Source organism: Protopterus annectens, chromosome 8.part0 (assembly GCF_019279795.1).
Source record: "Protopterus annectens isolate FY-2018-M chromosome 8.part0, PAN1.0, whole genome shotgun sequence".
Lineage (NCBI taxonomy): Eukaryota > Metazoa > Chordata > Ceratodontiformes > Protopteridae > Protopterus > Protopterus annectens.
Window position 1 is genome coordinate 1,672,286,465 of NC_056741.1, and position 13,898 is coordinate 1,672,300,362.

Genomic DNA, 13,898 nt, shown 5'->3' on the forward strand with positions numbered 1-13,898 from the left:
CTACAGTCCATTCTACCCATTCTGGGTCAGGACAATTGGATGTGCTCTATAGATCTTCAGGACGCGTACTACCATATAAAGATGGACAGGCGCTCCAGGAGATATCTTCGCTTCCGGCTGGGGGCCAGTCATAATCAGTTCAGAGCTCTGCCCTTTGGTCTCACCACAGCCCCCAGGGTGTTCACCATATGTATGGCAGTGGTCACAGCTCACTTGAGGCATCAAGGATTCCAGGTGTTTCTGTATCTAGACTACTGGCTCCTTACTGCTCCCACCAGGCATCAGCTCATACTACCACGGGGACTACACAATCACAATCTGCTCATAGCTCGGCATCACAATAAATTTCAAAAAAATCTGCCTTGTTGCCCTGTCAATCTATCACTTACACAGGAGCAGACTTAGACACAAGGGATATGTTTGCAAGGCTACCACCAGAAAGGGTGTCTGCAATTCATCAGCAGGTACAGGTTCTGATGCAGAGCAAAAGGATCCAAGTCAGGTATGTCCTTCAAACTCTGGGTTCCATGGCAGCAGCCATTCTCTTAATCCCACTGGCGTGCTTTCATATGAGGATTCTTCAGTGGCTTCTTGTTTACGCAGTGGTTTTTCCAAGAGCTACCCATGACTTACAAGATCATGATCACGGATGCATGCAAAAGGCATCTTTCTTGGTGGATGGTCTCCCCACTACTTACTCAGGGCAGACCTTTCATACAACCCCTCCTGTAGCCACAGTGATGACAGACGCCTCCCTGATAGGGTGGTGGGGGGGATTATCTGGGCAGGACAGTCCAAGGCACGTGGCAACTTCACAAGTACCATCTGCACATAAATGTCCTGGAAATGAGAGCCGTGCTCCTGGCATTGCAAGCCCTTCAAGACTCTCTTCCTCCTGGGACCATTGCTATTCAAACAGACAACATGTCAGTGGTGTGGTACATCAACAAGCAGGGTTGAACCAGGTCCTACGCCGTGTCATGAAGCACTCAGACTTTGGCAGTGGGTGATTTCCTCCCAACATTTTCTGATTGCGAGAGACATCCCTGGGAGATCCAACGTCATAGCGGACAGGCTCAGCAGAGCTATTGTAATGCCTCATGAGTGGTCTCTGAATCAGGAAGTTGCAAATCTTTTTTTTGCAAATGGGGACAGCCTTGCTGCAATCTCTTTGCCACCCCCTTCAACAGCAAATGCAGCAACTACTTCTTCCTTCTTCCGCTTCCGGGTCACACCCAGAGATGCTCTAGTCCACTATTGGCCTCAGGGACTTCTTTATGCCCTTCCTCCATTCCCTCTGATACCCAAACTTATACAGAAAGCAATGTCGTTGGGTTGCAAAATGATCCTCATTTCTCCCTACTGGCCTCGACAGGTATGGTTCCCGTTCCTGCACTGTTACCTTCTCTATCAACCCTGGACTCTGGACCCAATTCCGGACCTCCTGGTTCATCAATCAGGCAGGTTGCATCAATCCCTCAAAACTCTCCAGCTCACAGCTTGGTTGCTCCACTTCCAACCTTAGCCAAGCTTCCCAGCAGTCCGTGACATTATCATGTCCTCTCAAGTCTACAACGAGGAAAACTTATGCTAGCAAATGGAAACGTTTTTCTTGCTGGGCAAAGACTAGGACTTGGAATTCCTAGCTCAACTGTTGCATTCCAAGTCGGCTGCTTCTACGATCAGGGTACAAATGGCGGCCATTTCTAACTTTCATGTTGGTTTTTTGAACTCTAACATTGTCTCATAAGCTATGTAAAGCTTTTTTGAGAGGGGCAACTCTTCTTAGGCCTCCAGTGAGAGATCCCCCTCCTCCTTGGGACCTTAATTTAATCCTAACCTCCTTAATTCTGCCCCCTTTTGAACCAGCAGCATCCTGCTCTATCAAGTTCCTATCTTGGAAGACACTTTCTGGTAGCTATTACTTCAGCCAGACGTGTCTCTGAACTTCAGGCGCTGTGTGTTCATCCTCCATACTTGGTTTTTCATAAGGACAGGGTTGTTCTGAGGACTAATCCCTCATTTCTCCCTAAAGTCTGCTCAGAAAGTAATTTAAACCAATCTATAGATCTTCCTGTGTTTTTCCCTAATCATACCAAGAAGGCAGAATACAAACTACACCAATTGGACGTTCATAGGCAATTGTGTTTTTACCTGCACTGAACTAAAAAAGTAAGGAAATCGGACCAACTATTCCTCTCTTACACCTTGGGCAAACAAGGTCTCCCAGTTTCCAAGGTAACCTTGTCCAAATGGTTGTCACACACTATTTCTTTCATTTATCAGTTAAGGAACAAAGAATTACCTATTAAAACCGAAAGGTCATTCTACTAGGGCCTTGGCCACCTCTGTAGCCTTCCAGTCTAGGTTGCCCATGGATTCCATCTGTGCAGCTGCCACGTGGGCAAACCCTCATACCTTTATTTCTCATTACAAGTTGGATATGGTCTCCAGGAGCAGAGCCAACTTTGGATGTCCTTCAAGGATGCATCTGCAGTCATAACATATGGGTTGTCCTGCCTCAGGCAGCCCTTCGGTCGGCCGGATTCCAAAGTCTGGGTCTGGTCTCGGCTGATGTCGCACTTTCCCCGACGTCAGAGCGTCTGGGGTATAAAAGAATCAGCCGACGCCATTTTCCTCAGTCTTTCTTGCCGCGCGGTGCCCGAAGCAGTAGCTGTTCGCAAGTGCCGGTCGGTCCGATCCAGTGAATTCAGCTACCGAAGACTTCGAAAAAGCTAAGTACCCCATTGGGGACTCTTTCTTGCCTCAGCCGATGTCAGACAAAGTAAATTGTTTAACTTGTGGGAAACAAATACCTCATAAGGATTTCCATTCCTACTGCCTTCCTTGTTTAGGCCCAGACCACGACATATCGTCCTGTTCAGCTTGTGCTTCCTTCAACCGACGAACTTTTAGACGTCGGTCGGAGTTTGCAGAAGAATTTTTTGGGGCCACTTTTGCATATAAAATGCCGTCGGAGACTCCAACTTCGCATTTGGTGAAAAAACGGAAGGACAAGGACCGACACTTGCGGCCCGCAGTTTCGGCTGAAACCACGGTAAGGCCTACCGCGAGTGTCTCTGTTTCGGCCGAAACCGAGTCCTCGGAGATTCCTTCTTCCGAATCCATTCAACCGACCACCGCGGCCCGGGAGGCCCTGGCTGAGTCTGCTACCGAGCTACCTACCGAAACCAGTGTCCAGGAAATGTCCGACACCATACCTTTGGACATTTCTACTCCTGCACGTGGGGCAGCTAGGCCCCCTGCTTCCATGTCCATTAAGGCCTTTTCTAGGGCTAAAGCTGCTAAACTTTCTAAAGCTTTGCCTCCCAAAACTACCTCCCAGAGGCCTTCCTCTAGCTGTCAGATCCTCAGCCTTGCAGAGGACCTTATTTCTTTAATTAGAGGTTCACAACCTCACCCAGACAGGGCCTCTCACTCTCCACCAGACAAAAGGCCCAGGACTGACCCCTCTGACCCACACTCTTCAGAGGAGTCCACGGATGGATCTGAGTTGTCAGACCACCAGGAGGAGGCTTATTCGCCCTATGAGGATTCTGATGCTGAAGAATCTATCCCTTCGGCCTCCCCTCCTGAAGAGTTTTCCTTTGCTGAGACTCTACACTCCATGAGAGAGCATTTTCAATGGCAGGGTCAGGAATTCTCTGATTCTAGAAAAAGATTAAGGACCTTTTTACATTTGCCTCAACATAGGCCCTTAGCTATACCTCCTGTTTTGAATGTAATTGATGTGTACAATGATGTCAGTACAGCCCCTGATACTCTCTCTCCGGCTCCTTCCAAACCTGATAGATACTACAGGGTACCGGATTCTCATTTCCATCTGTATAAAGCCCATTCTGCAGACCCAGAAACTATTTCTCAGGGCCCTAAAGGGGTTGCGGCCGCCACTGCCACAAATCCTCTACCCTCTGAAAGAGAGTCTAGAGCTTTAGAGAGATGGGGTAAGAAGGTATATACTTCTGCAACTCTTTGTCAGGGCATTAAATTGTCAATTTCATATGATACAGTACCAAGAGTATTTGTTAGATGAACTGAATATGAAGCTTTCTTCTCCTGAACCCCTTGACCGTAAATCCCTACAGGATTTGGTACACAACTCGCAGCAGGTTAGTAATCATTTCTTAAAATGTGGCTATGATGCATTGGAGGCTTCATTTAGGTCAGCTATGACTGGGGCAGTTATTCGTAGGCATGCCTGGCTGAAGGAACAATCTTTGCCAGACCATGTCAAAGCTAAACTCCTGGATGCTCCAATGGAGAAACAAAATTTATTTGGCTCCTCTGCTCAGGAGGTCTTAAAGTTTGAAGAAAAGGCAAAATCTGTGCAAACAGTCAAGGATTTCCTGCAAGTACAACCACCGAGATTCAGCAGAAACTGGCCTACTAAGAATTGGTCCTTTCCAGACTCGGACAGAGCCCAGAGAGGCAGGAACAGACGCCCTAGGGGCAGAGGCCAATCGAAGGGCTCCTACAGAGGCCGTCAGTGGCAGCCTGCCAACCAGAGTAGTGCAGCAGCAGCAACAACTACTACTACACCAGGACAGGCTCAATGACTTTACTCTGATTCCGCCCACCAGGGCTCAACTGGAAGCACCCTTGGGCGGAAAGCTGGCTTTATTCTCAAAAAACTGGCATTATATTACAAGGGACACATGGAAACTGAAAATAGACAAAGGATACAGGTTCCACTTCCACACTTTGCCAAAAAGAAATGGAATGCCAAACCTGCCACCAAATCAGAGGGCAGAGGCTTTAAGGCAGATCAACAACTTGCTTCAAATGAAAGCTATAGAAAAGGTACCACTTTCAGAACAAGGCCAAGGATTTTACTCCAGACTATTCCTTGTACCAAGAAAAGAAAATCAATGGAGGCCTATTCTCGACCTGTCCCCACTGAATACTTACCTCATTGTGCCAAAATTCAAGATGCTGACCCTACAGCAAGTTCTTCCATGTTGGGCAAGGAGTCTTGGCTGGTGACTCTAGATCTCAAGGAGGCATACCTGCACGTCCCTATTCGACCAAGTTGCAGAAGACGCCTCAGATTTCTTGCAGGATCAGAGCATTATCAATTCTCAGCGTTGCCCTTTGGCTTATCTACTGTGCCCAGAGTATTCACGAAATGCCTGGCATCAGTAGTTGCACACTGCAGACTTCAGGGGATTCAAATCTACCCATACCTGGACGACTGCCTTATACAAGCGGACAACAAGGGAACTTTGATAAAGGACTTGGCCTATGCCATCCACCTGCTACAGGCCTTGGGATACACAGTCAACATCCAAAAGTCAAGACTTGTGCCATCCCAAAGGATAACTTTTTGGGGGGCAGATCTGGATACAACCACCCAAATGGCCTTTCTCACAGAAGAAAAACAAAAACAACTTCCAGATTCCTTCATGATTCTGACAAGACAAACTCAGCTTACTGCAAGGAAAATCCTGCAGGCCCTGGGTTACATGGCATCCTGCATAATTCTGATAGCACAGGCCAGGCTGCATATGAGAAAATTACAATGGTACCTAAGGAGTGTATGGTCTCAACACAGTCACAGTTTAGAAACTTTGATACCAATCATTCCTTGCCTTCAAAAGGAATTTCTGTGGTGGGCTCAGGCCTGCCAGTCCAACAGAGGGTTGCCTTTCAACAAACCAAAAACAAAACAAACCATCACCACGGACGCTTCAGACTGAGGATGGGGAGCGCACATGGAGGGCAAATGTATCCAAGGCCCATGGTCTCAAGGACAGCTACGCATGCACATAAACCAAAAGGAAATGCTGGCAGTGATGCATGCAATCGAGGCTTTCAAACCCTTCCTCCATCAAGGCCACCTGTTAAGGACAGACAACACCATGGTCATGTGGTACATAAACAAGCAGGGAGGCACACACTCTTACCCTCTATGCCGGCTGGCTATGACTCTATGGGAACTATGCCTGAAACTCAATATCCAACTACAGTCCCAGTTCATGCCAGGAAAAGAGAATACACTGGCAGACAGCTTAAGCAGAACTACCATGGATGCACACGAATGGATGCTGCACCCAGACATCTTCCAACTCATAGGAAAGGCTTGGGGAATGCCGGAGATAGATCTGTTCACCTCCCCCCTCAACCATCAACTGAAGACATTCTGCTCAAGGACATACCACCCACAAGCTTGGAGGGTGGACTCTCTCTCTTTCAGCTGGAAAGCTCTAAAAGCATATGCCTTCCCACCTTTCCCATTAATGTACAAGGTTCTACTGAAGATCAGGGAAGAACAGCCAAGAGTGATTCTGATAGCTCCAGACTGGCCAAGGCAACACTGGTATCCATTATTGAGAAGCATGTCACAGGCAAAACCATGGCCTCTCCCCCTATGGCCTCTTCTGACGCAGAACAATTTCAAGATCATGCATCCCAACTTGAAAACGTTGCAGCTAACTGCCTGGAAAATTCCTTAAATCCCAATCAAAATGTTTTATCACAGAGTGAAGGACATTATCTTGGAAGCTCGCCGGCCTTCCACAAGGAAGACATACTCGGCTAAATGGAAAAGATTTCTCATTTGGAACACATCAAAGGGCTCAGATGTGACAGTGGCAAGCATGACACATATTCTGGAATACTTAGCAGAATTGTTCCACAATGGCCTGTCCTATTCTTCCATTAAGATTCATGCCTCAGCAATTTCAGCAGAATACAATGTGGATCCACCTATCTTCTCACACCCTCTCCTCAGGCAATTTCTGAGAGGGATCAAAAATATTGAACCTCCAAGAAAACCCCCTCTACCTGCTTGGGATCTCAACTTTGTGTTGGAGAAACTAACACTTCCTCCTTTTGAACCAGCAGCATCAGCAGATCTACAGTTTCTGTCTTGGAAAACTGCATTCCTTCTGGCAATAACTTCAGCAAGAAGAGTATCTGAGTTACAAGCATTAATGGCAGTACAGCCATTTCTTATCTTCCATCAGGACAGAGTTTCACTAAGAACCAATCCTACTTTTATGCCAAAGGTGGTATCTAGGGTATCCTTGAACCAAGCTATTCACTTGCCTACGTTCTTCCCAAATCCACAGAATAGAGGGGAAAAACGTCTGCACACCGTGGATATACACAGACAACTACGCTACTACTTGGACAGAACTAAAACTAGCAGAAAAACTGACCAACTATTTGTAGCATATGCTACTGGGGTGCAAGGAAAAGCAATTTCCAAACAGACAATTTCAAAATGGATAGGAAATTGCATTCGATTTTGTTACTCCTTTCATGGAAAGACAGTTCCTGAAAACATCAGGCCTCATTCCACAAGGGCCACGGCCACCACTACAGCCTTCCTACGAGGGGTGGCTACCAAGGACATTTTAGAAGCTGCTACTTGGAGCTCCGTGCATACATTTGCCAAACATTACAATCTACCTTTATACTCGAGATCCAGAGCAGGCTTTGCTACTGCAGTCCTGCAGGGGATCTTAACTACACCATCCTTTTCTTAGTACCTCCTCCCCCAGATTGGCTATGGTATTCTACCCATATGTTATGACTGCAGATGCATCCTTGAAGGACATAGTACAGTTTTGTACCTACCATAAATGTAGATGTCCGATAGGTATGCATCTGCAGTCAGGTTTACCCTCCCTCCTACCCCTCTGTGGTATTCCTAGGGTACTTACCCCTCTTTTAGCTAGCTGGGGGAATCTATTATGGTGTATTTGTTGGTATATACATGTATATATTTATATAATTTTGCAAATGTTTGGAACCTTTTTGCATTTATCCAAATTTAGCCTTCCTAGAGGGCACCTGGCATCTGGGGCAAGAAAAACTGAGGAAAATGGTGATGGCTGATGCTTTTATACCCCAGACGCTCTGACGTCGGAGAAAGTGCGACATCAGCCGAGGCCAGACCCAGACTTTGGAATCCGGCCGACTGAAGGGCTGCCTGAGGCAGGACAACCCATATGTTATGACTACAGATGCATACCTATCGGACATCTACATTTATGGTAGGTACAAAACTGTACTTTCCACTGTTCTGAAGAGTCTGTTCCACTGAGCCACCCAGGTTTTTAGGTGCTAGGGACGCTGTCCCAACCAGCAAGAACGAAGGTGAGATAGACAACTTAACATAAAGAAGTTATGTACCTACCATAATGTTACATGTTAGTTGTCTTCATCTCGCTTTCCTTCTTGCGTCCCACCCTCCATCCCCCTGTCCTAGTGGATTGAGAGGAGTTTTTTTTCTGTTTCACTGCCTGTGTGTTCTCTTGTTTCCTTTTTTGACTTAAGAGAATATGGCAGGTATAGTCAACTGATTCTTGACTGATTTATTATGTTATGTCTGGAGTTAGCTATTTCAAACGAGATCGGGGTAGCTATCGCTAGGCATTATGGGATAAGGGGTAGCCTCGAGCCAGTAAACAGCTCTTGAGCTATTGAAGATGGCTGAGTCGAAGCCGAGGATCGGCTCCGAACCCAACCAGCAAGAAGGAAGGCGAGATGAAGACAACTAACATGGAACGTTATGGTAGGTACATAACTTCTTTTTAATTTAGTTGTGACCATCAGCAAGAATTATGAGATGGAGAGGTATGAGTCCACTATCTGCAGGAAGCCTTCATGCTCTGCCTTGTTGCATTTTTTTGAGTATGCACCCCATGCATTAGAAAAAAAATCTTTGGTCAAGGGCCAGTTTGTGTGTTCAGCTAGGATGGTATCGGATTACATGGAATTTAGGAAAGAATGTGAAGTACTTAGTTCCATGTTTAGAGTTGGAAGCAATCCTGATTTTTTAACTGTAATGTTTTCAGAGGTTAACCAGAAAAGCTATGTAGGACAGTTCATCCCATTACTTTAGGGGAGGGTATTATGGTTACTGAATTTAATCAAACTCAAAGTAGTGAGCATAGAAGTTTTGAGAGAGCTCTGGTTTTAACCTATAATAGCAATTTTTCTGAGTTGGGTTCTGTTATTAGAAAAAAACTGGAGAATATTTTGTGTAGATGAGCGCTATAAACAGATTGTGGGGGAAAAGCCTCTTATTGTGTAAAAGGACGTGTTGTGTTTTAAGAACTTATTAGAAAATGTTGGTATTAAGTTTGGGGTTGGAAAAATGGCCATATGTGGCCATTGTTCCCAATGTCCATTCCTTGCTGAAGGCAAAGAATTTTATGTGGAAGGGTTTGGTAACATAAAATTAGAGGGTAAATTCCAATCTGGTAGTAAATGGGTTGTTTACTTGGACCTGTGTAAATCCTGTAGTGCATTTTATGTTGGAAAAACAAAACTGAGTCTTAGAGGGTTTACCAGCATATTTACAACATCAGAAAGAAAAATGATAAAAATGCTTTATATAAGCATGTGGAGTCAAACCCTTCACATGAATTCAGATTTGTAGACCAGGTAGATTTGGGGCAGAGATGGCCCTAATGATTGTTTTTAGAATTTTTAGAAGTGAAGTGGCAATTAAAAACTAATGCCACAGTTACACATGGTCTTAATGATGATATGTCCCTATGTAGTGTTTTGTGGTTAAAGGAAGCTTATTTTTATAGTTAGGGTTGTTTTGTTCTTTATATATTCATTGCATATATTTATACTGAATTAGTTTACAGCATATTTAGATGTGTAATTTTATTGCATATGACAAGTATGTGATTTTATATATACTGCTTGCTTTTTATATATAACCTTTGAGAATGATGTTATGATTATTTCAGTTGCCTTGGAAATGTCAATTTAGGGGAGGTGTTTTTGATAATTGAAGTGGATATTCTGTGATTTTAGATTTATTAGTTATTCTGATGAAGTCCTTTGAATTTTCAGACGAAAGCATTTAATTCATTAAATGTCTATGTGGAGCCTGGTTGCCTGCTTAATTTTTGTTTTTACACAGTAGATACTCACCATAACTCTGTATCCTTTTGTTATGTATCTGTCTGATATGATAACCCCATCTCCTTCCTCCTTCCACAAACTGGCATTTCCTAAAGACCTGAGGGATCATAACTCTTTTTTTCAATGGTCTCCATAGCAGACCAATCATTTTCATTAAGCAATAGACTCTATCTGCTTGTGCATTATGGCTAGGGAGAAAATTAAAGGCGCTTGAGGTTGCCACACACTAGTGTACTGTTTTATCGGAAGGACATGGATGAAAAGATTCAGCATTATGGTTAGTACATAGCTATCTTCCTCTCCTGAGCAGAAATTTCAGTATTCTAAGGAAAACAACTTTAAATAACACTTCAGTACAAATTCATAATTGCTATCAATGAAGATTACAACATGATCAGTGCAAACAAAAAAAATTACTTTCCTCATACAGCAGTCTATTCTGCAGAAGAGGCCGTTGGAGTGAGCTTCTGCCTATGCCAGTCTCCTCTGAAAATCTGTCAAATGGACAAATTGCCTTCCCAGCAATTGCATTATTGTCCATTTTCATATTCAGGCCATTATCAAGTCCTGATAACAAAAGTGCTACGATTCCTGTGTTCTTAATGCTTTGAATGGCCAGGTGGAAGACCTTTTAAGAAAACTCCTGTGAAACATTGCATATGCTGTTTTGATACCAGTACATAAAGCCGCGGTGGTGCAGCGGTAGTGTTGTTGCCTCACAGCAAGAGGTCCTCCTGTTCGATTCTCAGCTGGAATGCCTTCTGTGCGGAGTCTGCATGTCCTCCCCATGGTCGTGGCATTCGAAAGACATGCGTGAATGGACATGCCTTCGCTGAAGGTTGGGCGTCGGGCTCGCAACTTGGCACCATAAAAATCTACTGCCAATCATTAGTGGACCGGAGTTCCCCTGTAAAAGCCGTAAAGACAAACAACAACACAAAGCAACATATTTTCTTTCATATTTTAATGAGGAAGTAAAATGATAATGGAAACTCTGTCTGGAAGTGGTTTGTGTATGATGCAGTTTCTGTGGTGAATGAATCTGATTTTTTTGCTTGAGACTGAGAGGGGCATTGAGATCAAGTACACAAGCCTTTGTAATATGGGTGAGGGACAGATTGGGTGGTACAATCCATGAAGGGAAAAATGTTTAGATGTCAGTAGTTATGTTCCGGAACAGCTTCACATTGCTTAAAAGGTTAAGTAACTTTGTGAGTGAAATGATGCAAATGGGACAATGTATTTTTCTAATTCAGGCCTTGCCCATTACAAGTACACACAGACATGTTTGCTTTTACTTTTAATGTATCTGTAATTAAAAAAATATATTTTACATTAAACTAGTGTTTCTTTCTGTGTCTGTCTCTCTCTACAGATCGCAAATGGCTTGGTGCAGACAACAGGATGGCCGGCAGTGGTCACTTGCGTTGGGAACTGGTTTGGGAAAGGGAAGTGAGTAATCAAGCAGTTACTTTAATACCACTGCTGGGTATGTTGTTTCTTAGTACATAAGTCAAGCTCTGCCATTGCCTGGACAGATTGAAACATCTGTTCTGCTTGAGAGTTTTAAAATCAGAAGTGCTCATTGCTCAGATTTGTATGCTTGTTCTGTGTTGTGTGCATGTGAGTGTGTGTAGGTGAGTTTGCAGTACACACTTGTGCGTAAGTGGTTATGTTGGGACTGTCTAGGTACTGTAGGTTCAGATGTGTCAGCATACAGTGTGAATTCTGAACTGTGTGGTGGTGGGTGTATTTTTTAATTAGTTATTTAGTAGGGAAACTGATTAAAATAAGACTTTTTTTATGCGTGAGTAACAAAGTACATGACATAAGTTGCAATATCTCATGAAAGTTCTTAAATTCTGCTGTCATGTAAACTTTAGAGGATAATGCATGCTGTAAAATAAATGTTCAGATACACATAGGACATGTGGATTTAAGGTAGAAGGGATTAGAAGTAGACAAGGTATAGACAGTAACTGCACTTCTGATTATTCCTCCGTGTTCTGTACAATTCCTCCACTTTTATTCTTCACTTGCATTCCTAAGCCACTTTTCCTCTCTTCAGTACAGTTTACATCTCTCTTCTCTACCTATTACAAGCAATCTGTCACATTTCTGTTGACTACTCTTTCTTGCCCTACAGCCATTCCTTATGTATGATTAGTATGCATATCCCTGTTAGATATACCTGTACTCTTATTTGCCACTCTTGTTTTCTACACTGCATTTCACCTTAAGTGCAGTCATTCATAGAAATATGGAATGTTCACTGTATTGTGTACTGTTGCAGTAGTGATAACTTATTGGGACAACTGATGGGGTGATGCTCTCTCACCTGGAAAAGAGCACATCAGTGGTTTTATAGAGATGTTCTTTCCTGTTGTTTTTGTTCTTTCTTGCTGCAATATAATTGCAAGTTATAATGCATCCATTCCAGCATTCATATATTCATCAGTTAAGCCTGGCTTCCAGACTTTTTCACGTAAGTACCCCATTGGAGAAACCATATCTTTATTTGATTTTTCAGTCATGAAAGGTATAGCTGTGTGAAGCCGAAGTTTCTAGGTGCAGATCCCTCATGCAGACTTCCTTGCACAGTGCTTATTTGGTTTGGGGACAAAACAGTGTCTGTAATTGTCTTCAGTGCACCCATTTCACCCAGAAGATCATTAAACAGAGAGCCAAGGCACTTCAGGATTATTTGAACTAGAGAAAGCTGTGTGGCTTGAGCAAAGGTAACTTTGCGTCAAATAATTCTACCATGGATATTCCACAAAAAAAGGTGAGAGGCACCTTTGTGAGAAAGATTTAAGGGAGTAAGACTATTTCCAGTCAAATATTTTAGACCTCCCTAGGCCCAAGGTGATTTGGCTTGGTGAGGTGCTCTCACATAGTCTGTAACCCTGACCTCTGCAGATTGGTCTGAACTGTCTGACATTACCCCCAGGAGGTTGCCATATTCTCAGACAAAAATCCATCCTCCTAGGCTGGTCTCCAGTCATCAGTTAGTCCATATACATTGCCACAAACATCTGGTTCTGATGACCATTCCTTGATTTCTGATGGTAATGATAGTACCCCCTCAGGTTTAGTGTGTTAGGACATCCTGGGCAATAGAATTGAGGTTAGTGCCATGCTATGGCCACTCCAAAACTCTGGCAGAAGGCATCCAGACAGTGTACATCAACCATACCATCTTAACTCTGAATGAACTAGGTGGATGTCATCCTCTCACACTTCTCAGACATTCTCTCACTGTTTAAGTTCATAGGTTGGGTCAATGGGTTGGTGCCCTCGTAGACTTTACTAGTTGCCTTAGTGGGAGTCAAACACTGCACCTTCTGTTTTTGAGGTTTAATGATGGCTCAGGATTTTGGTCTCTTTCCTAAGAGCTTGGAGCCATCTTCAGAACAGAAAAGGACACCCCCTCCCAAGAATCGGCTTCTTGTGATTCAGAAGTGAATGAAGTAGCATATGTGGACCAAATGTTTTCACCTTCCATTTATGAGAGGCACCGAGTAAAATCTTACTCTACCTCCCCTCCAGAGGATTTCTCATTTGATTGCACTATTAGTGGGAAAGATTATTTCAGATGGAAATAATGGTGCTCTAAGAATTTTGCAGATGCCTGGAAGAGATGCAGTGATCTCCTAGGCCTACTTCAGCCCAAACCATTAGGGATACTTTAGTGATAGAATCCTTGGAAGATGCATTTAGTAATGCATCTTTGGAGCTAGACTCCTAGTCCTCTTCTCTAAGGAAATCAGATATTTTTTTACATGTTAATAGATTCTGCATCTGATTGCTGATCTAGGATTCCAAACAAGAACCCCCTTCCTAACAACAGCAAAAGTGAAATCATCAAGCACTTTGGGAAGAAAAGTGTACACCTTTGTCAACCTGGCCTTCAGGACTGTTAACCAGACTTACATGTTGAAATACCAGGAAAAACTGTTGTCTTAAAGGATTAGGCTGAGAAGATG

The 13,898-nt window shown here is 43.7% G+C and overlaps 1 protein-coding gene across 1 annotated transcript in view; it reads left to right on the forward strand.

The window, feature by feature from the left end:
* Positions 1–13,898, forward strand: part of SLC37A2 (solute carrier family 37 member 2) — a 199,102-nt gene that overhangs the window by 177,859 nt on the left and 7,345 nt on the right. Inside the window, exon 4 of the mRNA XM_044079480.1 lies at positions 11,288–11,364. Coding sequence (XP_043935415.1) covers positions 11,288–11,364 — 77 coding nt within the window. The remainder of the gene's footprint in view (positions 1–11,287; positions 11,365–13,898) is intronic.